General features: G+C 39.2%; 1 protein-coding gene across 1 annotated transcript; it reads right to left on the bottom strand.

Moving 5' to 3' along the window:
• Positions 1 to 2,263: 2,263 nt before the first annotated feature.
• Positions 2,264 to 26,408, bottom strand: LOC139126251 (poly(3-hydroxybutyrate) depolymerase-like). The gene is made up of 11 exons (XM_070692295.1): positions 26,195 to 26,408; positions 25,531 to 25,653; positions 24,660 to 24,857; positions 23,922 to 24,013; positions 5,571 to 5,684; positions 5,281 to 5,316; positions 4,655 to 4,760; positions 4,364 to 4,406; positions 3,833 to 3,958; positions 3,037 to 3,062; positions 2,264 to 2,520 (listed from the first exon to the last, which is right to left on the bottom strand). Exons 1-11 carry the CDS (start codon positions 26,298 to 26,300, stop codon positions 2,366 to 2,368), a joined length of 1,125 nt encoding a protein of 374 aa, XP_070548396.1. The 5' UTR covers positions 26,301 to 26,408; the 3' UTR covers positions 2,264 to 2,365.
• Positions 26,409 to 26,959: the final 551 nt, after the last annotated feature.

A 26,959-nucleotide genomic window follows, 5' to 3' on the forward strand; every position in this document is an offset into this window, starting at 1 on the left:
GCCTTGTGTAATCTGTTGTGTGTATTATTTATAGAGAATTGTCCACATAGTCAGTCAGCTTGGAAAGCACACACTACAACACACTCCTCAAGGTTATACAATAGGAATGGCTCCGATATTGAACTGATTTCAGGTTTAGGGGAGTGGGCTAAAGGAAGTCTTTGCACATCTACAACAGTGATACACAGCTTCTGTGACTGTGTGGTCTTCAATTCCCTCCAGAGTCTGACAGTTTTAATGTTTCTGTATGAATGGCACAGATACAGTCATTTCCTATGACCAATACTCATGATATATTGGAATAATTTTGGATAAAGAAAGAGTAAAACAATCAAAGATGGTTTACATCTAAAGTTGCAAGGGTTGTGAATGTTTTCAAGAAGAAAGTACAAACTTTAAAAACTGTAGCTGGCATAGTACTAGTGTAATTACTGTCTGATTTCAAACTAAAAGAACATCCAATAGACTCCCTATGTGTTTCAAATCAAGCTATGAAAGAACATTTTGAAATCACCAAAGCCAGACCTTGCATCATCATTTCTACACAATGAGTACAATTCATATTTCTGGAGAATAAAACAAAGCAAATACATTTCCACTGTGTTCTGAGTATCATACATACATTCTAAACTTCTCCAGTTTTATTTTCACTTCAACACATGAAGTTGACGATGTCAACAAACCAAATCAATTCATCAAGCATTTCAAGACACCCTTCACACCATTTCCAAGAAATAAACAAACTAAGGAGTATTTTGGTTTTGTTTCCCCTCACCACCTTGACATGCTCCTTGTAGTAAAGATAAACACAAAGATTAAATGTTTGAGGTGTTGGTTTCAAGTTTTGTCAATTTCTTTGTCGATGGTTTGCATGTCAATGAAGGTACTAGAATACAGCATGATCATCAGATTACAGAGATCATTTCAGATTCTGTTATGCAGGAGTTTCACTCTTGAAGTGATCCCCTTTGAGTCACATATGTTTATTTCCCATGATGCCTTGTCCCTCTGAGTTGAAATTCTGTGACAGGAAGTATTTGTGATGAAAACATAATTTTGGTGTAGTTGTGTGGTTTCTGCGTGTCTGTATGTGAATAGGTGTGTCTCCAGTGATAATAGCCTCATCAGAGAATTGTTACAAATTACAATTGTTCACAAGTCAGTGATATACTGCCCTCTATCTGATCTCAGCAAAAACAAATCTGTCATTGCTCTACAGAGCAATCCTATCACAATAACATGTTGTATGTATGATCCATTTACAGTAGTGGGTGACTGCTCATTGTAGTGCAAGTTTCACTCTTTATTGTAATTCTCAATCAACAATATCTAACAGTTTAACTTCATTTTTTTTGAGAAAATAGAATAAGAGTTTTCATGAAGCACAGCCAATTTCCCAGCAACTGTCACTACTTCAACCACTCAATGAGCAAGAGTACCCTCCTACAGCGTAAAGTCAATTCCACATGAAATGATATAGAGCATCAAATTCAAAATGTGAACTTTTCGATACGTTTGATTTTTGACAAGTGAACTTTGACCTCAAAGGGAACTGTAATACATGTATGTGCTGTTGATACTGAATCCGATAAAACATACTGAATTGTCGCAGTGCGGTAACACAACATTCTGTTACCATGGTGAAGTGTGAAAAATATCTGCCATGTCTTTGAGTGAATAATAGATTCTTTAGAGGCACCAGAGAAAAAATAAACTGCCACAAAAACATCTTCCACGCTCACCCTATGACATGGTCCACTGAACACTTAAGACCATTGGTTGTAATGCTGCAGGACAGCGTTTGTGTCAATATTTTTTGGGTTGGCTCGACACGGATTATCACAGTAATTTGAAAAAAATATACCAGGCCTCCAGTTATGAAATATACAAGATACACTCGCTTTTTAAAATTTTCAAAGTAGGGCGGACCAGCTTGTTTTACAATTTGGAAAAGGAGAGGGTCACATTTTAGAAAGCGGAATGGGGAGGGTCATTTTGCTTAATAGACAGCCCCCATTTCCGCCCTCCCCAAATCACTGAAGACTCCATTTGATACCATGAAGTGTAATAAGGAATCTTGGAAGTGATGTGCCTCCTTGATAAACAGGTTTACAATTTAGCAAAATATGTTTTTTGTGACAATCTAAACAGTCACCAACTTGTCATGATGGAATAGCCAGTAACTACGACCAAATAATACCATGTATAATTTAAGACAGATCCTGTAGTAACTATCGGAATGACAATAAGGAAACGAACAAACTTATAACATTTTACTGAAATTTAACTTTAATTGGTGAAATTCACAACTTTTTCAGAGACGCAACTGAACAGTGATTTCAAAGATTATTCATAGTAATAAGACTCAACACTGTGGTGGTGGTTGAGGGGCTTGTGTCGTTGGTAGAATACATTGCTTCTTAAACATCTTGGATCTCACAGCACCACAAGCGTGATGTTCACTTGTAACACGATCGATTATATTCTTGACAAACCTCATCTGGACACCATCTTTGAGATCTTTTAAGAAAAGAATAAGACATTGGTAGAGATTTCTTTGAGTTGACTTAATGGTAGACATACTCAGTCGTGAAATATTCCCCGGCATGTTAAGTTTCTATAAAATAGTTAGAGGTGGGCAACTTTCGAGTCACAAAATCATATCTCTCCCGTTTGTCCTTTAATTTGCTATAATATGTTCAGTGGAATATATTTTGACTAAAAAGAGGCATTTTTTATTAATGTTATGCGATCACAACTTAAACTATAGTGCACCATGCACATCCAAACGCAATGTCGCACATATTTTTCATCTGCACTAGTATTGAGTCAGACTAGCTGTCGTTTACAATAATACGGTATTAACCTCAGTATGCAGGCATTTCGACAGCAGCAGCTCATTACAGACCACGGTTTCATGTGATGTTTGTGAACTGCAAAGTTCTAACGGTTAACTGACTTTTTTCTAATGCCATGTTGTATGTATGAATTACTCATTTTGAAGTAACTCATTAAGTTTGAATTGAATGTTCTTACCGTATTTCTGGTCAGTGTAACCCCACCTGTGAAAAATGTAAGATTGCCGATGAGCTATTACCCCAAGCCTCGCAACAATTACAGTTTACTACAGGGTACATCATGTAAAGGCAAAGTGATGGTTATTACATGTTCAAAATAGAGAATATACGGATGACTGTAAGAAAGAAGATGATAGTTTGTCATATGTAGATATGACTGGTGTTGCATAACATGAGCGAGACTACAAGAACAAGGTGTTTTCAGAGCAACTTTCATCAATGCGGCAGCTGTCTTAATATTCACTGTATTTTTCCACTCATCAGAACGTTTGCAGGACTTAGAATGATGTTAATGACGGAAAGCGGAAATCCCGCTCTTGTTTGAAGAACGTGTTTGTATTATGGCTAGCATCACATTCCCCGTAGAGTGACTTAGCTAACATGTGCATGTCACTTATCTACTTGATTCGACAAACACAGAAAAGAATACCGTGCGACCGTTTAAATTAAGTCGACGAAGACAACCAACTGTTTATAACTTCTCACATCATAACTTTAGATAAGATGACCAAAGTTCTATTCACTGATTAATTAATAGATACCAACATGAAGAGAAACAAACTGTCTTACTCTCTTTACCATTGTTTTACCAACATTCTAAAAATTACGGTTCAGAAAATTAGCTTATGATGCACATCTTTTCGAACCACTAGGTTCAAGTTTCGTTAATTTGTCAATAAGACAAAATTTCCAGCAAGTTCAGCAACATCGCCAATGACTTTGATTTATTAAGATTTGATATTTGACATACTTACCAATCCCAGCATGCATTTGTGTTTCCCATCGACGAAACAACTTGAGGATGTATGATAATGATGTTATTCAGTTCACCGACTTCATTGTAACCAGTGTAGAGAACGTATTCTTCATCAAGATTGCCCCTGGAATAGATTATACCAAGCATTTGAAAGAATCAAATTGTTTCTTTCGTTTCAAAAACAACGTCACCCGGGCAACATTACCCCTTGTACAATTTCCTCAGTGCTGGTTTATCATTGAGGGCGGGCTTTCATCTACATTTCACGACTGTCAAGTCAGTCTATCGCCCCGATCTGATAAGAGGCGACAGCAAGAGAACACCGCGGAAGTATAAACGTCGCCGTTCTCTACATCTTATTAATCAGATTGTCTATCGCCCCAATCCTCGCAATTTGTTTCACTTACCGATGAAGACTCTCCGCTACTGTGCCGTGACAACACGTCATTTATCAAAACATGTAGCTCAATACTAACTTTAAATTATTCTAATAAATATAAGTCACGCTTGCTTCTTAGAAAAGACCTACCTGCCTTGAAGACATCCATGGAATTGAATGTGAACTTTACAACCTATTGTTGGATAGAAAATGAACGAATTACAAAGTATACTCTGAAAGAATGGTGATTGTACTGAAAGAATGGTGATTGTACTGAAAGAATGGTGATTGTACCGAACAGGTGAAATCCAATCATTGCATGTAATACAGATCCCGTATGTGCCGTAATGTATTATTTGAATTTCGAAAGCAGGTTTCAATAATTTCCAAATGATTTCAAATGATCAGATCAATAGTTTGTACAGCATTGAAAGTACTTACCTGGATGGTTTCTGCATCCTGACGGTATGTAAATAAATCCTACGGTATCCAGACTTGTCTGACCGCTATAGGCTGGCTCAAGTTCAGTCTGATCGAACGCCAAAATCTACATGAACACAACAAGTGAATTATTTAACTTCAGTCACCAAATACGATCTACTCAGTGACTGATTGATTCAGAGTGTTCTTGATCGATCATGATTCAATATCATGTAAGCCTTCATGCAGAGAGGAGACTTTGTTTCATCCTAGAGATAAACCTAGATGTCACAATTACATTGGGATTCGTGAAATCAACTCGATGACTCCAAATTTTGACACGAGGAATCGGTAGTCAAACCAGTCAACGTTTATTATGAGAATCAACAATGCAACGCGCTCCTTGCAATATCTCAGTCTCTATTATCATTGAACATCAAACGAGTTGGCTCGCCGCCATTGTGGAAACTCATAATTGCAAATCGACAGTATCATATTCTTCTTCCGCATAACACTGTAATTTCATCCTATTTACCAAGGATATCCAACGCATCTCCACCATGGATTTTTCCACAAACAAGTTTACGACAAAATAGGGCACAAATGCGTCGAAATTACCAATGAAAATCAGAGAACGAATAACTTACATCTCCCGGCAGTTCAACGCCATATGTATCCGGTTTCTGTGAATGAAAAGCGTATATCAAAGTGAATGATGTACGTGAACGTGTGGCGACGATTCCCTCACCATTCTTGTATAACTGATCTTAAAAATGCTAAAAAGAGTAATATCACATTCTTTGAATGAATCTGTCTATGGCGTAGATCAAACTGTCATTAAGGTAGAGAAATGAATGCAATTTATGGAAACAAAGCGAGACTCAGTCATCACAGTACTTAGATGAATGTGTTAAAGGTATATGTGAATTAAACTAACCTGCAATGTACCGCCATATATGTGATTCATCATAAGGTAGGCAAGTGGATGGTTGCAATTGTTGATGTATGGCATTCTTTGTTGTGAACAGGCGTTACCATACGATTGTGTTATCTATGAAAAAATGTTGTAGTGTCATTCTCTGCAATGAAGATTGCTGCTAACAAATAATTCATCCATCCATCCATCCATCCATCCATCCATCCATCCATCCATCCATTCATTCATCCATCCATCCATCCATCCATTCATCCGTTCATTCGTTCGTCCATCCATCCATCCGTCTTCCATCCATCCGTCCGTTCGTCCATCCATCCATCCATCCATTCATTCATTCATTCATTCATTCATTCATTCATTCATTCATTCATTCATTCATTCATTCATTCATTCATTCATTCATCCATCCATCATCCATCCATCCATCCATCCATCCATACATCCATCCATCACTCATTCATTCATTCCGTATTTGTCAGTTCGAAGAGAGACAGAGGGTACAGTAGAGATTGAATGACAAGGCATTTGTGTATTATTCTTACGAAGTAGTAAAGAAAACGTGGGCAACTGGGATGAAGTAAGAATTTTACACCCCATTTTATTCATTTATCTACATGAAGCGAAGGAAAAATTAACCATCCATGTAACTAAAGTATAACCCTGACCTATATACGAACTCACGCACGCGCAACAGTGCATTGTCCTGAACTAAGCGGGGAAATTCCCTGCTGAGTCATTCACATTCCAAATGGAACTTGCGCAATACAGTAGCTATGACTCACCCCACTGGGCAAAACAGAACGACATTCTATTCTCTCTCTCATTTGTTAGATAGATTCTGACTGAGCCGTACCGGAGCTGGTCTGCTCTTCAACCCGTACCGGAACAGTTCCGAAGGTGCGGGTCTCGTTTCTGGATGTGAATTTTATCTGCTGGCTGGTCCATTTTCACTATGTTGGAGTCGTCGGAACGAGCGGAACCATAGGGATGTTGCGCAATACCCCTATCAGAAAACTGTTGTGCAATACCCCTATCGGGACGTTTCCAGTAGGGACTTTCGCAATACCGCTTTCGCAATACCGGGCTTCGAATGTTGCTTAGTAACTTGTGATGTCATGTTCAATGTCTGTCATTCTACAGTTTTCAGAAAATCGTTCCGATAGGTTTCTGTGGAATTTTTTCTGAACGACTCTAGTTAACTTGTTCACCCGATAGATAAAATTTTAGTAATTTCCTCTGAACTTAAAATATGACGAAAGACCATTACTTCAAACAAAATGAGTCGTTTCAGATGAATGGTACTGATATCTAAAGTGTTCACTCTTTTATCTTTACGTACAAATGTAGTTCCTAAGTCGTTCTCTATTCTATTCCCGCCAACAAAACATTCAATACTCATTTCATTGCGATCTTTATCAATACTTATGATAATATCACAAGTTGTTCTGTTATCTGTTTTCATAGCATAATATCCAACCAAATCGTCAAATTCATCTCCAGTAGCTAACTTTACACATCTAATGAGAACTGTACCATGTTGAAGTATTTTCATATTATCTGTCATCTGTTGATTTACTGTCTGTAAAGTTAATTCAGCTGCCTCATCACCGACACTTTTAAGACCCAGTTTCTTTAAAGTTGTGTCCCAAAATAATCTAACTGGAACTCCGCTAGCTGTATACGAGCAATAATTCTCCCCCTCGTTTATCCACCTTCTTAGTGTATTATCTGCCTTCATTATTGTATTAAGAGGACTAATTTTAAGGTGAATCGGTATACCAAGAAGTGCAATGTATGGATTCGTAGGAGTAAGCCAACTACGAAAATCTAGCAACTTGTATTTGTTAACATTGCTATCAAAATAAATCACATTCGGAGTTCCTGGTGTTCAGCAACACCTCCTGCAATTTCACTATCCAATATATCTAAGATGTTACGCGGCACATTATAAGGCATGAATTTCTGACTAGCTGAATCCCATGTCAGAGCAAAAGGAGTAGAATCATTCGAAGCCTTTGTGGCGTCAATTACAGTTTCATCAATGTCTTTAAGTTCGGAAAATTCTACAGCATGTTCGTGGGGTGGCGCCGCGGCATTGGCTAAAACGAAATATTTTCGCGGTCTTTATAACGAAGGACGTAATCCTTATTATGATTAGCAGCCATCTTAGTATTATTGTTAACTTTAACATCACTCAGATCTTCAAGCTCAAGATTTTGCATACGAATTGTACCTAGACCGAAGCCACTTGGATCAGACATACTCCGTAGGGACCTATATACAGTGAAAATTAAAATAATGCCTTGTAATATACACAATCATGGCTTCAGCTATAGGAATGACAGTTCTCGGTGCTGTATTAAATGCAACGGCATTCACAGGAGGAAATATTATCGGACAAAAGCTTTCTGGTAATGGTGATGCTCTTATTGAAGAGAAAGTCCGACATGATAAAGCATTAGAAAAATTTGAACATGATCGCAACGTCTGGTCAGAAAAAAGATTACTACAGGCTGACTGGGAAAGAGAAAATCAGGCAAAGGACGCACATGCTGCGGCAGAATTAAGAGATACAGATGCAGAAATCCTGGAAGAAGCAGAAGCGGTGCAAAGCCGTTCCGAAGGGGCAGTTCAATTCTCAGATTATTATCAGCCCAGTCCTGAGCAAAAGAAATATGAAATGATTTATATTGCTGGAGGATTGGTCGTGGGATGGTTTATGTTACACCGGTAGGCGGAACGACTACAATAATTCAATACAAAAGCTAATTGGCCAGTTATTGAAATCGATCATGTTCCCATCCTGATCTGTTATCCAGATACGCATTGAATTCATGTAATCTCCCCTTTTCTCAATGGCATAGAAATTGCTCCGTTTTAAAATCGTAAGTAACCTTTTCACTTATTTCTCTCGTATCCCGGATGGGAAGTATTTGTAAACAGTTCGATACTTTCCCCTGTATGTATCCTCCGGAGGCACCCGAACCAATGAAACATAATTTCCAGTAACATCGACTACATCTGAATGAACTATATATTTAGTGACTGTTAAGAAATCCACTTTCTTCGGACTCATAGTACTTTTTATAACTGGGTTGTTCTCAGGTTTATCTGAAAAGCCGACGACGTTGGCGAAGCTACCTGTGGCATTGAAATAGACTTTAATATCTTTAACCAAAGTTAGATAAACATGGTTTGTCGGCAGATGTTTTTCAAAATTAATTTTTTGCTTCAACCCGATTGCTTTGTTTAACGTATCGATATTGTAGTTACCTGGACGTATTGATTTAGTCTTCTTCGGTTGGTCACCTTCTTGATATTTTATTACATTATTCGTCGATGTTATGTTATGCCATGAATTATATAGTCCACACTCTAGCAGTCTTATCTTCGTAAACTGCGTCGTGTCAATGCAAGGGTAAAAATTAACAGTGACTGGTTCACCTGTTTGGCTTTCAATCCAAATGATCATTGTTGTACGTTGTATATATTACTAAGTATAAGTGTTCGATGAATATTATTATTATTCCGAAGGTGCCCATTACACAGTATAAGGTTCTGCAGGAATAATATTTTTCTGTTCAAGGAGATCTTTGGTCGCAACCGCGGCAGCAGTCGCACCGCCTAATTTTGCCAAGCGAGTTAAATTTGGTCGACTTGGATCGCCAACCTCTATTTTCAGAAATTTGCTGGAGATCATTAGATATCCCATCGTAAGTCCTGCGATTACAATACCATCGTACATTGTGTTACAACTGTTTTAATATCCATGATTGCTGACTAGTATATAAAATAAAAATAAAAATAAAAAATATGGGGAGTTAATCCATCTATACAATGTAGAGGAGCTGGCCCCCGGAGCCGCTACTGGCTCTGTTTTTTCCGCTTTCTTATTTTGGGGAGGATCTTTCCGATCTGGACTCGATCGATTAACGGGACAAATATGCCGAGCACGCCCCCAATATAGCCCTAATGCAGTCAATGAAACTCCCACAATTCCTAAAACAAGATAACATTTATTATACCAGCGTGAATTATTATCACACTGTTCTTTCATTGTAGGCGGTAGGTCTGCTTCAGTCGCTACCGCATCGCTCCCCCCATTCCCCTCCATTGCTTTTAGTTTCTTCTCCCTGTTTTGCCTGTTCCATTCCGCTAATTTCTTGCCCGCAGCAACTCTCCCTGGATGCTTCGGCGGTAACGTCATTTTCTCTATGTTGCGCTGTGTCGGAGGTGTCGGTGTTGGTGGTAGGATCGTCCCTGACGGAGTCCCTGGCGGAGCCGTTTGCTGAGTCGGTGAAGTTGAATCCATTTATTTCAGGTACTATATTAAACCCGATTTTTTTAAAATTTAAATGTTTACCCGTAATTAAACCGGTGGAAATTAGAGCAATCAGGGGCCCCCACGTGTAAGCTATCCGTCCTGATAATCGTTTTATTTCACTGTTTAGAATAAATCCTTTTAAGATCAGTGGCATAGTTATCTCGATCATCGATTGGAACTACCTGACTTATTGCACGGGCTCCTAGATCTATGAAACTTTGAGTGATGGTATCACTTATAAGAGAACTGTATTTCGCTTCATAGACTTTAAAGGCTCGTGTTATGAATTCATCTTTCCACGTTTCCACTTCTCTAACTGTAAACTCCTTACCAAAAAATAACTTACTTTGACCACTTGCGATGACACAGAGTATTTTTTCACGTTTTGTCTCTATTATGGATTGAGCGTCCGAAGGCACCGAAGGCGCCGAAGCCCCTTCGGAATGCGCTGCCATATTTGCCGCTGCTGATGACTTTATTAAATTCTCCATTGTTTGCAGTATGTTATCTATTCTTACTAAAAAATAAAAAATTCGTTTAAACCTGAATCCGAAATAAAGTATTAACATAGTCTGGAATGTTAGTACCCCTAACGTTCCGATAGGGATTCCGACAGGGATTCCGGGAAAATTCTCCTCCATTTAAATCTATATGTATATAGAAACACGAATAATGAGTACAGACTTATTCCCAGTTGCTTTTCAATTGAATAAGACGAGCATACCAACAGTACAGCATGCTGATATTCCTTCCAAACCGGACGGGGGAATAAAACCTATTCTCATGGACTTAGAAATATATGTAACGCCGACAGAAAAATTTACTTTTCATCCTCGGGATGTGTTCAAAGATAACGTAATCACTCATCGATCAGCTAAAGAAAGTAATGTCTGGCTGGGCAGCCCAAAGATGAAATACTGGGACCAGCAACTGAATTTCGCTGTATGGTGTAGCACTACTGGTTGTGGTATATCATTCGCCCATCTCTTTGATAAGAAATTTCCGCCCCAAATACGATCATTCTGCCGTTTCCATGTATATTTTACAATACGTCGTATCCTTCACGAAATGGGAGTTGCACTTCCAGACGATACCCCCACCTTCAAAGCGGGCGACAATTCGTACAATCTCATCCAATATGAACTTCTATGTACTGAATTTGGAAATATAAGTCCAACGAAGTCCGACTTTCGTTATCGAAAAGGTCAAAATAAGGTCTTGGTTATGGATATGATATTACACTAATCTGTTAGAAAAGTACCTTGGTGCCTCCCGCTTTGTTTTTTTTTTTTTTTTTTTTTTTTTTTGTTTTTTTTTTTTTTTTTTTTTCTTGGTTATGGATATGAATATTACACTAATCGTGGGCCTGTTCGACAGCCAAAAGCGATATACAACGGTCGGACTTTTTCCTCTCCGCCGACGGAGGCGTTTTCTATACACATACAATTTTTGGAAAGAAAAAACATGTACTGTCCGACAAAGACCGACCGCACTACTATTTCTTCCGAAATGATGGATCGGAGGGACAATATAATAGTTTCATTCCTCTGACAGGAGACTCGGGACTAACAAAGGCCGGTCTCGCTCGCCTCAATGAAAGCCTTGAAGCCTACGTATATTGCATACTTGGTGCACAAGCAAATATTCGCAGTACCATAGTGGGCGATACTGGCAGTGCAGAGCAAGTCCGAAAAGAATTCGGCGTTCTCCTCGAAGATGAAATTCGCAATACCGACAAAGTAATTAGTTATAGGCGATATCAAGACACAATAATGAATACTGGTGTCAAACTTGATATGGCAGTTTCCCCAATTTACTTCTCTTACCGTCTGAGATGGTCATTCTTTCGGGCCCGGCAATCTCAGGTTATAATAATGAATTGCAATACGCAACAGAATCTATGTCCTTCGGGGTGAATGGTGATATAAACACGGAAGTTCGAGAAAGTGCTGTACACGAGATGGAAGGAGGAGGAGGGGAGATCCTGTGAAGTGGCAGGACGAGCCCGGAGAGTCACCACCACTCACAATGACACGACTCGGGGCCCTCCCCTCCCCTCCCCGGAACGGGCAGCATCTGCAGACCCTATTCACGAATATGGTAAAATTGGTTTGTTATCTTTAGCAATATTCATTACTATTGTAGGTACTGGAATAAAGTCACTAACTATATAGTTCATTCAGATGCTGTCGATGTGACTGGGTTTCATCTAACTCGAACCAGTAACTTAAAAGAACTAGAAGAGATTCATTAATTTACAGTATATAGATCCAGAGGAAATGTCAATATACGTAACCCCACCATTCAACATGATTATAACTGGACCGACATATTCTGGCAAAACAGAATTTATGTTGGACCTCCTCACCGGTCCGTACTTAAGGAAATTCGAATATGTGATATTCATTTGCCCAACATTCATGAATAATAAAGCGTATAATAGAAGATTCATTTTCACCGATGATAATGTGTTTATATTTCAGTCGGACTCGATGCAGTGGATGATACATTAACCTACGTGCATAAAGAATGGGCTGGAACGAACACTTTAATAATCCTCGATGACTGCGCCTCGTCCAAAGATATGAAGAAGCGCAGTAACGTTTTAGTCCAACTTGGTTTCAGCGCAAGGACATGACGGATTATCTGTCTGGGTTCTGACTCAACAATATACTAGTATTAGTAAACCATTTAGGGAAAACATACAGATGTTAGTACTATTTTACACACCGAACAAGATAGACAACAAAACTATTATAAAAGAATATGGAATGGAGGTGTCAGAACGGGAAGCCGTGGGCCTAATCAAGCAATTGAAAAGTAGGCCATTCAGTAATGTAAACTAGTATTTCGTTTACGGAATCCGTACGACATAAAATTATTCGTATAATATAGCAATTATGGAAGCTGAAGCGAAGGTACTCTTAGAGAATTATATTACAACCCGAAAACTGGTTTTGGAGGTGTACAAAAATTGTATGACGCAGCACGGGCCAGCGGACTGAAAGTGACCAAGAAAGAGGTGCAGGAGTGGTTAAAAACTCAGCTAACTTATAATCTACATAAACCGGTACCTCGTTCTCATGCTACGGGCGGCCGTCGCGTTTTTGTAACATCGATAGACTCTCAATGGCAAGCGGATCTCGTGGAATTCCCTCCCCCGTTCGCAAAAGAGAACCGTAACATTCGATACATGCTAACAGTAATCGATGTACTCAGTAAATATGCCTGGGCTAGGCCAATACAGTCAAAAACGGCAGATGATACGTTGCAGGCACTACAAGACGTGATTAAGAAATCCGGGAGAAGGCCCGACAAACTTCAGACAGATGAGGGGCGGGAATTTACTAATCGAAAAATGCAGGGGTGGTTGGAGGAGGTGGGAATTCACTGGTTTCACACCTACAGTGACAAAAAAGCTAGCGTCGTTGAACGTTTTAATCGGACTCTTAAGACGATGATGTGGAAATACTTTACATATAAACAGACACGTGAATGGCTTTCTATTCTACCAGAACTTCTCGAGAATTACAATAACACCGTTCACGGAAGTATCAAAATGAAACCCAGGGACGTAACAGAGGAGAACGATTGGCAGGCATTTTATACACTATTCGGTCCTGAGTTGGCAGCCGGGGGAGTTAACCCTGAATTCAAGCCGGAGAACGGGTCCGAATTACAAAATACAAGACCACTTTAAGAAAGGTATTTACCAAATTGGACAGAGGAGATTTTCGTGGTTTCAAAAGTTGTGTACGCAGCTGGACTGGGAACGCCACCAGTTTACAAAATAAAAGATCTGAATGGAGAGGAAATACTCGGCACTTTCTATCCGATGAACTTCAGAGCGCCCTTTCAGCGACGAGCTGTACAGAGTAGAACGAATTTTGAAGACGAAAAAAATTAGAGGAAAGAAATATTATCTGATAAAATGAAAGGTTATCCAGAAAGTTTCAATAGTTGGGAGCCAGAGGAAAATGTTATTAGAACTTCGTAAGTTCCTGTCCATGGTACTTGTCAAGTACTACGTAAGTCCTGTCCATGGTACTTGTCAAGTACTACGTAAGTACTAACGTAAGTATTTACGAAAGTTATTCAATAAGTACCATGGAAAAAGTCTTAATTTCTTGAAAGCCGAAAGTGTCAGTTTACCACCCACTTCCACCCCCCACCTGGCCAAGTATTTATCATGTACTGTCGTAAGTAATGTTCACTTACTGCATCTTTTTCGGCCGTATGTGGATGAGGTGGTAACTCGGTTCCTGAACATATTAAGTTTGCAAGATCTTCAAAACGACTTCTCATGTTGCCATAGTCCGTTCTTTCGAGTCCCCCTTTTTCAGCTTTATCTATAAGTTCTGGTTGAAGTATAATGTACACAACTGACATGAGCCATAGACAAGTAACTTCAAAGTCCCTTTCAGAACCGTAGGGTTTCATAATGTCAAGTGCTCGTAGGTCAAACGAAGCATTATAAGCACACACAGATTCACAAGCGTTAAGAAGTTTGTGTAGGTTCTTTAGTGAGACTCGAGGTTGTTCTAGTTGTTCTTGACCAGGTGGGAAGTACGCTTTTTCAAGTTCCTCCTCCTTGAAAACGTCTATTAAAAATCCCTGGCTGCCGCCGCTCCATGCAATTCCAAAGTCAAAAGCTCGTGGATATTCTACTGGTCCGACTGTCTCGGTATCAATTGTTGGATTAAGTATATTCTTGAGAACGAGGGGGGTAAGAGCGTTCCGAATTACCAAACATGGAAGTCTGTAGTCGTGGCAAATTTCTAAGAAAGTCTGTTTGAACTTGTTGTGAATCTCTTCTAGTTCTTCTAAGGCGCCTATTTCGTACGACCTGGCTCGAGTCAACACATTCCGCCTGCAATAATCCCAAGGCATATCTTTGAATATGATAATGAAACTGGGTAAATGGTCAAATGCTCTAGAAACAATCTTTTTTTCCTTCCGTTGCCACGCCCGGATTCGAGAAAAAGTCAGATGTTGAATTATGGAAGAGTCACAAATAATGTATTGTTCTGAAGGGAGTAACCTCCCTCCTCCTCCCAGCCTGACATTGTAAACTAAGAGTATGTTCTATAAACTGTTCTGAAAATCGGCAATCGAAACGTGGCGCCCATTATAAAGTCGGCAATGTTGCTGGAAAAACTAGTGTCAAATTCTGGTACGTGATACGGATCCAAATTTACTGCATCGTAACTCTTACCACTTCCAGTTGGTCCATTTATGAATATGTATGACATTTTGGATACTATATCATAGAAAAATTTTTTAAATTATTTTTATTAAGATATATACGATAAGACAATGACAATCCTTTCTATTTCAACTGCAATAAAAATACTTGAAACCGGAGAAGAGAATATTCAAATCAGTGACGGCAAACTCATATTTGGTGAATCATTGGTAGATCCTATATATATGTAGACAGTGAGCTAGAAGTGGTTTTCAACATCGGACCTAAATATGGATCCAACGATCCTGCTACATGCGATGAAATGTGTGTCCGTTGGCAACCGAGTCTTCAAAAGTTTACTGATTTAATAATATTCCGTACCCTAGGTGAAAGTTTCGATGCAAGCACTGCTAAAAGTTATGCTGCAAGCCTGGCCGCTCACTCCAAGAATACTACCGGATTTTACAATCCATCTAAAGTGTATCAGAAGCGAGGGAGCGAGGGGCCTCAGCCAGTGGCGTATTTTAAATTTCAGTTTAAAAGAGGGAGAGGGAGAAATCACGATTTCGCTACATGTATTGATATGGTTCAAGAAATTGACTGCGTTTTAAAACAGTGAGTCCTTACTACCAGTCCGAGAAAATCCTGCTATTGTACCTCGTAATATCAGGAAAGGTAGTAAGATAGAATTCTTAGCATTTAAACCGCGCTTAAGTAAGCGTGCTCTTTCTTTCACTGTTGAGAGGTTATTTTGTGCTGCGCCTAATAAACCAGAAATTCAAGATGCGGAAGAACTAGTCGACTTAGAAAGATTAGGCGAGATATATAAACAAATAAATGCTGCCAAAAATATTATAGTGGATTTTGATGACCTATCATAGAATAATTATTTTTCATTTTAAAATTTTAGGATAGTATATATCATAAAGATTATTATGGCCCGTCGATTACATACAGCATTCAAGGGAGCAGTTTTACGAAAAGAATTTCCTGAAGTCAAGCGAGTCAAGGATATCGGGGAGCTGGTGGATATTGAAGGTATGGTCAAAGAACGAAAGATGTACTCTGTTTATACCGAAATGGAAGTCAAATTATCGGATCCGAAAACTGGTAATACACAACCGCGTTCATTGTATGTTAAATTAAATGATACATACACAAAAGATGTAAGAGGATCGGGATCGGATGTGGGGCAACAATTAATAGATCGCTACGATCGTATGCTTGATACAATTGAAAATGTTGAGGGTTCTGGTCTCGTTCTCGAGGAGATACTTAATTTTGAAGTAATTCTAGTAGAAGTTTTACTCGGGGCTGGCCCGGCTGGAGTCCAACTTCCCAGATGGTTAAAAAATAAGCATTGTGTTAGCGATCTGGTGCTACCTTCGGGCAGCGAGAACTGTTTTCAATACGCCATCGTAGCAAGTTTAAAGTTGGCCGACCCCGAGTTTCGTGAAAAGAAATGTGGTCAGGTAAGGAGAAAATGGAATACGTACGCCCCATTTATGGCTGACTACTGTTGGGAAGGTATTCCCTTTCCTACGCCCGCCGATCTGACTGTATTCAGGCGCTTCGAGCAGCAAAATCCAGCATCAAACTTCAAGTATTTCAGATCTACGAAAATGATCCCGCTCCCCCGTCCGACATAACTGTGTTATATAGTGCCCATTCCGAAGGTGAAGCCGATAGGAATCAAATAGCAATATCTTACTGATAGTTGGCGAAGACGGCGGCCGTTCTCACTTCGTACCAATTACTGCGGAAAATCGCCTTCGTAATTCTCGTACTAATCGAAAGAATGAGCGCAGACGGAAGTGTATTTGTATGGTTTGTAAAAGAGGTTTTAAGTCAACAGAAGAATTAGAAAAACATCAGGTATACTGTGGAACAGACACTGCCCAGCCAGATTTTCCTAAGGAAGTGTGTCAATTTGAAGGACATCGGAAGAAGGTTCCTTCTCCCTACGTCGTCTATGCAGATACTGAGGCAATTATTGAGAAGGGGACCGGCCGGCACATTCCAATTTGTCTTTCGTATGTTATGGTGGAACGGGGGTGGGGGACCTTCGGAACGAGGCCCGGGCCGACCCACTGTTTATGGTAAAAGAACATTCACAGGTCTCTCCTGTGTTACAGACTTTCTAAAGGATATGAAAGAACGGGCCGAGTATTATTCTAAATCGTATTATTGGAAAATAATACCGATGAGGGATCCTTCTAATTACCGGCGCGACGGATGTGATCCAGTCTGTATTGCATGTGGAGAGCCGGCAGGATACCGAGTAGTGAAGGAGGAGGCGACCTTCTATTGCGAAGGATGCCGGCCGTCGAGAACCATTCCTATCTACTTTCACAACCTCAAGGGATACGATGGTTCTTTTATTTTGAAAGAATTACATGAAATCGTTACCGAAGGAGATGATGGGGTTCCGGACCAGAGCCTAAAATCATAGCTAAGACGAGCAATGGAGGAATTATGGGTCTCTCGAAAACATTTATTTTTCACGCCTCAATTGTTGTTGCCGGAGGGAAGAGGGAGATAAAGAGACGTTTCTTTTCTATAAAGTTTATGGACAGTGCTCAGCTGATGATGGGGTCATTGGCGAAGTTGGCAAAAACTGTGCCGGAGGATGGGTGGACGGCGGCGCCACTTTCGTACCCGGACATTCAAAGGGCGAAAGGTTTCTTCCCCTACGAATATTTAGACTCGGTTGACAGACTGGGAGAGGACGAGCTCCCGGAGAGGGGGAATTTTATAGCGAATTGACGGAAGAGGGATTTCGGAGTCTGATTACGAACATGCATTAAGAGTATGGGACGAAGTTGGATGTAAGACGATTCGTGATTATATGGAATTCTATTGTGAGACGGATGTTCTCCTTCTTGCAATATATTCGAAAATTTTCGCGACACATGTTTAGAAGCATATAAGTTAGATCCGGCCCATTACATGTCAGCGCCTGGCTTGACATGGGATGCTATGTTACTTTACACGGGTAATAAGTTTAAACTCATTCAAGATGCTGAGCAGATGACTTTCGTACAACGGGGAATCGAGGCGGTATCAGCCAGTGTAATATTCATTATTTACAGACAAATCATCCGGCTTACGGGAATTACGATCCAGAAGAAGCCGGTGACCGAAATAAAATATCTCGATGCAAACAATCTCTACGGCTGGGCAATGAGTCAGGCAATGCCTACGGGCGGACTTCATTGGATGACGATGGAAGAGTGGGAGGAATGGACCGCGGCGGAGCGGGGCGGAGCTGGCGGAGCGTGGGGACCTGGTTCCACCTTTCCACCAAGTTTTCTAGAAGTAGACTTAGAATACCCAGCCGAATTACATGAAGAACACAGCGATTTGCCATTAGCACCGCATCACTATGAATTTCCGAGGCAGGGCGGTCGACTGATTACAAGTGTGATGGATAGAGAGAGATACGTCTTACACTACAAGTTGCTGGAATTCTATCTTCGGATGGGAATGAGATTGAAAAGATTTTCGGGTGAGATTGAAAAGATTATCGGGTGCTTGCTTTCGATGAAGCTCCATGTCTCGCGAAATATATCGACTTTAACACTAAATGAGGGCAAACGGGAAGACAGATTTTGAAAAGAATTTCTATAAGCTGATGAATAATGCAATGTTCGGTAAGACAATAGAGGATGTTCGAAAGTACAGAGACTTTAAATTTGTTTCGGACTGGAACGGCACGGATAGTGGACGTAAAAAGATTCAGAAGTATAATCCAAAGATGAAACATATAACTTTCATAACTTCCGAAGAGGATGGCGATTCCTGCGACAGTGCCCTACTGGAACTGAAAACGGATGAGCATAGATATGTAAAACCAGTTTTCATCGGCGCCGCAGTACTGGAACTTTCTAAGCTGCTTATGTATGAGACGCATTACAATTACTTTCAGGCCCAGTTCCCTGGAATACGATTAGCCTACATGGATACTGACAGTTTTGTTTACAGTGTACCGATCCCGGACCCGGACGTAACTTTCAATGATATAGTCCGAGAAGATGTTGAAAAGAATGGTGAGAAGTCTATATATGATACTAGTGGGATGAGCGGCCCCGCCCCCAACTTTCCGAAGATTAATAAAAAAGTGATAGGTAAATTTAAAGATGAGTTGAATGGTGAACCTATTCTTGATTTTGTCGGCATACGCTCGAAAGTGTATGCTTTTCGAACTCCAACTTCGGAGACGAAAAAAAATAAAGGGGTGAAAGATGTTTGTGTTAGAAAACATTTGAACTTTGAAGATTATAAAGATCTGTTTTAAACTGGGAAGAAGCCGGAGCCGGCACAGTTTGTACAGTTTGTACGGAAAAAGGCTGGAGAAATCCGTAGTGAAAAGCGTAGTAAAATCATGATGGCACCAAATGATATCAAACGTGTACAGTTATAATCCAGACACAGGCGAATGGCTGGCAGAAACATGGCCGATAGGACGGACGACGGGTCATGGTTAATATTGTAAAGACATTAATCTACTATTTTCAATAGAGACCAGGGCATCACTGATAACATAAATGTGGGCAAATATATTATCATTGTGAGCGTCATCGCCAACCCACGCGGTATCTTTCTTCAGGAACTCAAGTTGAATTCCGTCCTTTGTGTTCATTACTTTTAAACCATTTCCATGAAACTCAATATCTTTAAAGCTATGCAGATCGATAAATAGACAGAATTTATTCTTCAAATAATCGGCCTCATCTATATCAATTTCACACCAATCTTTATCTTCAGCAAAATACCGTCGTGTTTCTTTCCAAAATTGTCTTGGTATCATCTTCTGAGCGTACACTTTATTTGCAATGCCTTCGATTGATACAGACACAGATTCAATGGATGGTTAAAGAAAAGTTCACTGTTCATTTCTGCCTGATTCTGATTTTTAGTGAAGAGTATAGCGATACCTCTAATGCTACGTCGTGGTACATTTATATTTTCATTGATAACCGTGTCCGATTCTTTGAATGGGATTGTTCTAAAATAATGTATATGCTCGTAAAGGTAACTTTTTCCACCGTTGTAATAACCAGCAGTTGACCTCGCGAGATCGAGGTCAGAAATTGTCTCGTATTCCATTTGAATGTTTTTTAATTTATAATTGGTTGTAACAACCTGATTACTGACAAGTAATTGGGGGGCGGGTGCCAACGTAATTTCCCATTCAATATGACTCCCTAACGCTTTTGGATATGCAACTCCATGACCTGTTATTAGGGGGGTGAGTGAGACGAATAGCATATTTTGTTTATATGTGTCGAAAAGTAACTTATCGCCCACGACGTTTTGATCTGCATCGGTAGAACCGCTTCTCAATTTTCTTAGATTTTCGTTCTGAATTCCGTACAGTGTCATGTTAGTTCTCTCCTTTTTATGTTTGAAGAGATCGCGATAACATTCAATAAGGTTATATTTATTCAAATCGAAAAGTGTCTGACCCTCAAATGTGAGTTTCATACGCTCCACCAAATTTTTTGCAACATTTTGTACTACTCGGTTATATTCATCTCCCATTACTTCGAGATCAAAAACCAGGTCGAAAGTATCTGGAACTAAGAGTACTCCGCTTTCTAACTTCGGACATCGTATGATAAGTGTCTGGCCTGGATCTGCCTCACTTGGATTATGAGCAATCACATGATGAGTTCTTTCTGACTTCGTTCCATTCGGTATTCGGTTGGTGAAAGTCGGTGATAATGTTCTATCGTACCCCATTTTCGTGTAATGTATATAGTAGAAGAAAAAAAGAAAATTAATCACATCTTAAGTTTCACTTCGTGTATATAATGACTTAGAAGAAAAAATCACATCTTTACGTAAATATTTCCGTCTGCCTGAAAGATAAATCGATTGCCTGTGTCGCGAATCAATCGAAGAACCCAATATTCTTGTAAATGTTGGACTTCCATTTCATCATTGTCAATCTCCTGAAAGACGTTTATGAATTCTAGTCGCTTAAAGAAGTTAGTCTTTTGACATTCCTTCACGAAAGCTAATATGTTATGATAAAGATTATCATCTTTGAGTCGGACACCTGGATTTGCTCGAAGGATATGTCGATTTACCCGCCGGAGTTTGCACCATTCCAATTCGACAGAGAAACCAAACAGGTCTTTATTTTTAGAAAGAAACTTTGCAATATTCTTTTCACCAAACATGTCGATGCCGTAGGGGTGTCATATATTAATACATAATTTTATTTATAATGACTAATGTTAATCCAGTTAAAAATATCCATAGCTGTTCTCCGACAAATCCGACAACCGATCCTGCTGTTTTTAATAGAAAACTGACAAGGGAGCCGATTAAACCTGGTATTGCAGCAGCACTTTTTGCGGCCAGGTTTTTAACCATTCGCCAAATTGCTTTACAATTTCTTTAGCTTTTGTGTATACTTGGGCGGACCTGAACTCCTGCGTTTGCTCCTCCTCCCCCTGCTCCCGCTCCTCCCCCTCCTCCTCCTCTAGTCACACCCAGAGCAATTGTTGATATTGTCATTCCAAGGGCAGTCAGTATTGCAGCGATTGTAATACCATTTCGTTTAAATAACTCTGTTAGCTTCAGCCTGAGTGACAATTCTGGATCGGAAATTACATCACGAAGAGACCTAGTCGTAGCCAGACTTTCACGTGCCTCACTGATCTTACCATGTTCGTATTCAATTCGATTGTCAACTTTAGCTTCTCTTGTTATGAGTTCAGCTAGTAGTTTCTTGGCTTTTTCTTTTCCTTGGTGTGATCTTCAGGAATTTCCTTTAACTGTTTTTCAGCTTCTCTTTTCAATAGCCTTATTTTAACTTTTTCTGTGTTAAGGTCGCTAATACGCATATTCGCAATCCTTAATTCATCATTAATAGCTCTATATTCTGGGTTTAGATTGTTCCATTGTTCGATTTTATTTTCAAAAGCTTGTATTTTGTCTGCATTACCAGACGCATCTTGTCGTAACTCTGTCAGTTTATCTTTGTATATACCCATGTCTTTTGGCGTCATCTTCTCAGCCGGTATTTTATCGTTTTCCACATCTACAGAATACAATGTATAACTCACATTTTCGGGCTCACTATATTTATATACTTTATTTACAAATTCAGAACCTCCTACCTTCTTTTTTAATGTGGATTTCTCTAAAAATCTACTTCCTTTATCTGTTGTAACTCTGATGTTTTTATAATACAGATCATTACCAATAATATCAGCATTTATAATCAATTCGTTTCGTGCATACTGATTAGTAATATTATATTTGTCTAAGAGTTGTTCAGCCATATCTTGTGTAAGTTCTCTTCTCTGTTTAATTAAAATATCCACCTGTGGGCTATCCCGGTAAGGATCGACTTCTGCAAGGACATTATCATCTTCTATAAAGAATGTTTCAGCAGTAGCGTCATCATCATCATTTAAATTTGCATCATCGAAATCCTGGAGTGGTATATCTTCTCCTCCTTCTGCCATATTGTCTTTCTATATTACTACAATTATTTTTTATCATCCCTTACATATACAGTAAAAAAATGCACATCTCAGTTGTTGAAAGCGTTGAACAATTGGCTGATTACATAGAAAGAACAAGTGCTGCATATCGACGAAGTTATAAATTAATGGGTCGAATTGATATGGCTCTCAATATTACTAAGGGAATTCTGTAAGCTCTGCTGTAATAGCAGCAATTCCAACAGTTCCGGTACTGTTAGCCTTAACTCCTATACCAGGTGTTATTATTGATGTGATACAAGGGAAAACTGGTGTAGCAAAGAGACGAGAGAAATATAAACATTATTACGTTCAATATAAACAGCTGCTTACACAAATACAAGAAAAAGGCGCAACAACAGAGGCTCCGGGGTCAGAACTTATTCAGAACATATTTCATCAGGCATTAGAAATACAAAAACAAGAAGGATTTAGTCCGCCGCTGGAGCGATATCTACGATATTAGGATTGAATGGATATGAAAGTTAGGTTCAGAAAAAATTCCACAGAAAATTTTGTCTGAAAACTGTAGAATAACAGACATTGAACATGACATCATAAGTTGCTAAGCAACTGGAAGGGTATTGCGAAAGCGGTATTGCGAAATTCCCTACTGGAAAGTCCCTGCCTGAAAACGTTCCGTTAGGGGTATTGCGCAACAGTGTTCCGGTAGGGGAAAATCTCGTTCCGACGACTCCAAACATAGTGAAAAGGGACCAGCCAGCAGATAAAATTCACATCCAGAAACGAGACCCGCAGCTCCGATACGGGTCTTTGTAAGAGCTCCGGTACGGCTCAGTCAGAATCTATCTAACAAATGAGAGAGAGAATAGAATGTCGTTCTGTTTTGCTCAGTGGGGGTGAGTCATAGCTACTGTATTGCGCAAGTTCCATTTGGAATGTGAATGACTCAGCAGGGAATTTCCCCGCTTAGTTCAGGACAATGCACTGTTGCGCGTGCGTGAGTTCGTATATAGGTCAGGGTTATACTTTAGTTACATGGATGGTTAATTTTTCCTTCGCTTCATGTAGATAAATGAATAAAATGGGGTGTAAAATTCTTACTTCATCCCAGTTGCCCACGTTTTCTTTACTACTTACGATCGATGGGTCTAACATTTGATCGACATTTCGTCTGAAATTAGACCTCACAATTATACTAATTTTACTGTAGAGGAGACTATAATACGTATACATTATATGCTTGTAACCGTACTTGTAGAAGTATGACGCGAACACCAACCAATACATCAGTAAAATGACAAACCAATAAGACCTGAGACTCGAAATGAATATGTAATCATTATAAATTGCAGCAAAATGGAAGACACGTGTCTCACCATGGCATGGCCAGCAGCTATGTTGTAGTCAGTTGTTATATCTTGGTCTGCCATAAAATTCCTTGTGTAATCTTCACATTTAAACATGACACCTACGAGAGAAATGTATGATTCGAATCGGAAAAGTTCGATAATCTCCATGTTGTGAACACAAATACCAAGGTAAACGGCAAATTCACCGGTGCTGAAAGACCAAAGCAGCAGTTTGTAACTTTCACTGTATTTATCACGCCAGACAAATTAATGTCAATTTTCGGCTTTCCAATAAGCTATGAAAATACAGTAAAATCGAGTTGAAATCGCGCTTTATGGATATCAAAGAAATTTAATTTTGATTTGAAATTAGACATCGTTTTTCCAAGATGATGGCAATTTCGTCATTGTCGGTCAACAAGTTTGTATATTGGAATTCAGGAAACGTTATCAGCTAATTGTTTAAATCATTCATTCAAAGATCTAGACACATCTGAACCAACATAGGTCATGTAGATTCTTACGCCGATAACACTCTTTGGGAATTCATTTCTTCACAATGGTGGGTTTAACGATACAAAAAGACGTTGTATGAACAACTTTTTTCGGTGTACTTATCTGTTAACTAAATTTGTGTTCAGTATTTGTGAATTTTTTGTTTGAAGTTATTCTCTGAAACTCTCTTTTATTAAGAGATTGATTCTCAATATAAAATGACAATAATAGAGAAATGATGTAGTATGTCACCATTATTTATCTACCTACCCGGATCAACAGTTGTATCTTGCGACCCAGAAAACAGATAAGTTTTTCCATTTTCGAAGAAGGAGACCGGATCAATTTCACCGCTCTGCGCCTTTTCATGCGTGAAATCAACTAGTTGTTGTACGTTGATGTTATTTGGAGCATTCATACAATCCTGCAAGGCTCTTAGTGTACTACCCTGGGCGCAATGGTATGGTCCTGTGAAGTGAAATACATCGAGTCAAACAACTCGAAGGGACGGTAATGAAAAATGAAGAATGAATGAAACGAACTGTACTTAAATTAGTCCCATCACCATCATCGTCGTTGTGGTCATTATCGTCACTATCATGTCGCTGTTTTCATCGCTGTCAGTGACAAAAGAACATCACAATTTATTTGTCGCATAAATCTCTTAATGTTATCAAACTTGTCATTTACAATTATAATTTTCAAGTTCACTTTTAATAGTTAATTCGTAGTAAATTGTTCTTATACATTTTTCACGAGCTGAGATCAAAATCAACAACCATTGCAGTTTGTAATGCATGAACTTGAATCTTTGAAATAGTTGTTTCTGTGCATGTTAATGTTATATTACTGATACTGCAAATAAAGAAGCAGCTTTGTGTTTGTCGTGGACAGATTCCCAGTCGTTTGGTTTTCCCCATGCTGTATATCTTTGCTTGCTGGCCGAGCTGGCGATCACCTCATATACGAGACAGTCTGCCAAAGTATATTACTCCATCAATTTCGAAATCCCCTCACCATCAACGCGACAGTCTGCTGAAGTTTATTTCTACAATTTACTCTGCATGGATAATTATATGTCCACAGACTTGAGGCAAGTCTATCTTTATGAGTGAACTCAGAACTGTGTGTGTAAACTCACCAGCGGCAACGATACCAGATCCCATAATGCTCGCTGAATAAGCTACATGTACCTGTGTTGCCATATATCCACCAGACGACACACCACTTACTGATATTTGGTCTTTGTCGGCGCCATAACCCTCTGCCAACAATGAAATTTAATAAGAGTTGCGTAAGACAGTGTTAGCTTATGCTGAATCAATGGATTAAAATTTCAAAAATGCTGAATTGAATATACATAGCGATGTACGAATGTAGACCTTAATTTGAAAGAGCATAAGAACGCTAACATAGTCTATAGCCATTAATATTTGTACTCACAATGAGATCAGACTCAGAAGATTGCCAGATGGATGAAACTTAAGTAACAAATTTAATTACTTTGTACTTGAAGTAATTTGTTAATTTGATTTATTTATGACGCTTTGCTTCACCATCGAGCACTGTTATTTCCCACAAGGACATATGTAATTAATATATATATATATATATATATATATATATATATATATATATATATATATATATATATATATATATATATATAATATATATCGCTGATACATTTTAAATGTGCAAACAACAACAACAACAACAACAACTTCGACTTGCTTGAACTCGAAGGGGAACAAGTCCGTGGACTTGTCCTCTGTGACTTGGATTTCAGTTTAAGTTTAACTTACCTAGCGGTGGTGGGTCCTCAGAAGGTTGGCACCACCAGTACGGGCAGCCTTGGACAAAACAGACAAGCAGTGAAGCAAGACAAACTCCCAGAACAAAACGTTCCATTCTTTGTACTGTTAGCAGCTCTTAGAGTTACATACGATGGGGACTTTTTGAAGACAATCAGACATACAGCCACATCGCACTGACAGCTGCCGAAAACATCAACATATCTGTTTTCTTATCTATTCCGAATCAATTGTAGTGTGACACAATTTGAGGTCGGTCGGATTTTTTCCCATTATCTGATTACTTTAAGCATGACATGTCCCGGATGGAAAAAGATAAAAACATCATGGCTCTGCAACAAATATACTCCGACGTGTGGAACAATCTAAACCTAAATGTCATCTTAAAACAGCAACACAATAAATCCAAAAATTATAGGACGATGTCAAAATTTGTAACGATGATAAATTACACGAAATCTTGTGAACGATGTCTGGTGAAGAGCGACACGTTTCCCAGCGATGTGTATGGTATGTTTTGTGGATATTTAACTGCCAGAAATCTTCTTTTAGAGAGAAAGGGGCAAGTACAGAGATTGAGCATCTCGTAAATGATATCTCGTCTCATCATGGACATCTCCGATCGACGCATGCAGACAGACATTGAGAGAGACAGAAAGAGACAGTGGCAAAAAGAGTGATTTAGTGAGTAAGGGATGTAAATTGAGTGGTTGAGTTTATAGATAGTTCTGGCTGTACTAATGTTACATGTATTAC

The sequence above is a fragment of the Ptychodera flava genome (assembly GCF_041260155.1).
Source record: "Ptychodera flava strain L36383 chromosome 3 unlocalized genomic scaffold, AS_Pfla_20210202 Scaffold_27__1_contigs__length_13241970_pilon, whole genome shotgun sequence".
Taxonomy (NCBI): Eukaryota; Metazoa; Hemichordata; class Enteropneusta; family Ptychoderidae; genus Ptychodera; species Ptychodera flava.

What these genes read in the sequence shown, in the direction of transcription:
- LOC139126251 (XM_070692295.1), bottom strand. Translation starts at nt 26,300, where the DNA reads ATGGAACGTTTTGTTCTGGGAGTTTGTCTTGCTTCACTGCTTGTCTGT. An exon ending in CATGGATGTCTTCAAGGCAG is followed by an intron (nt 3,959 to 4,363) that starts GTAGGTCTTTTC and finishes AATCTATTCCAG; the next exon opens with GGGCAATCTTGATGAAGAAT. An exon ending in ACAAATGCATGCTGGGATTG is followed by an intron (nt 3,063 to 3,832) that starts GTAAGTATGTCA and finishes CATTTTTCACAG; the next exon opens with GTGGGGTTACACTGACCAGA.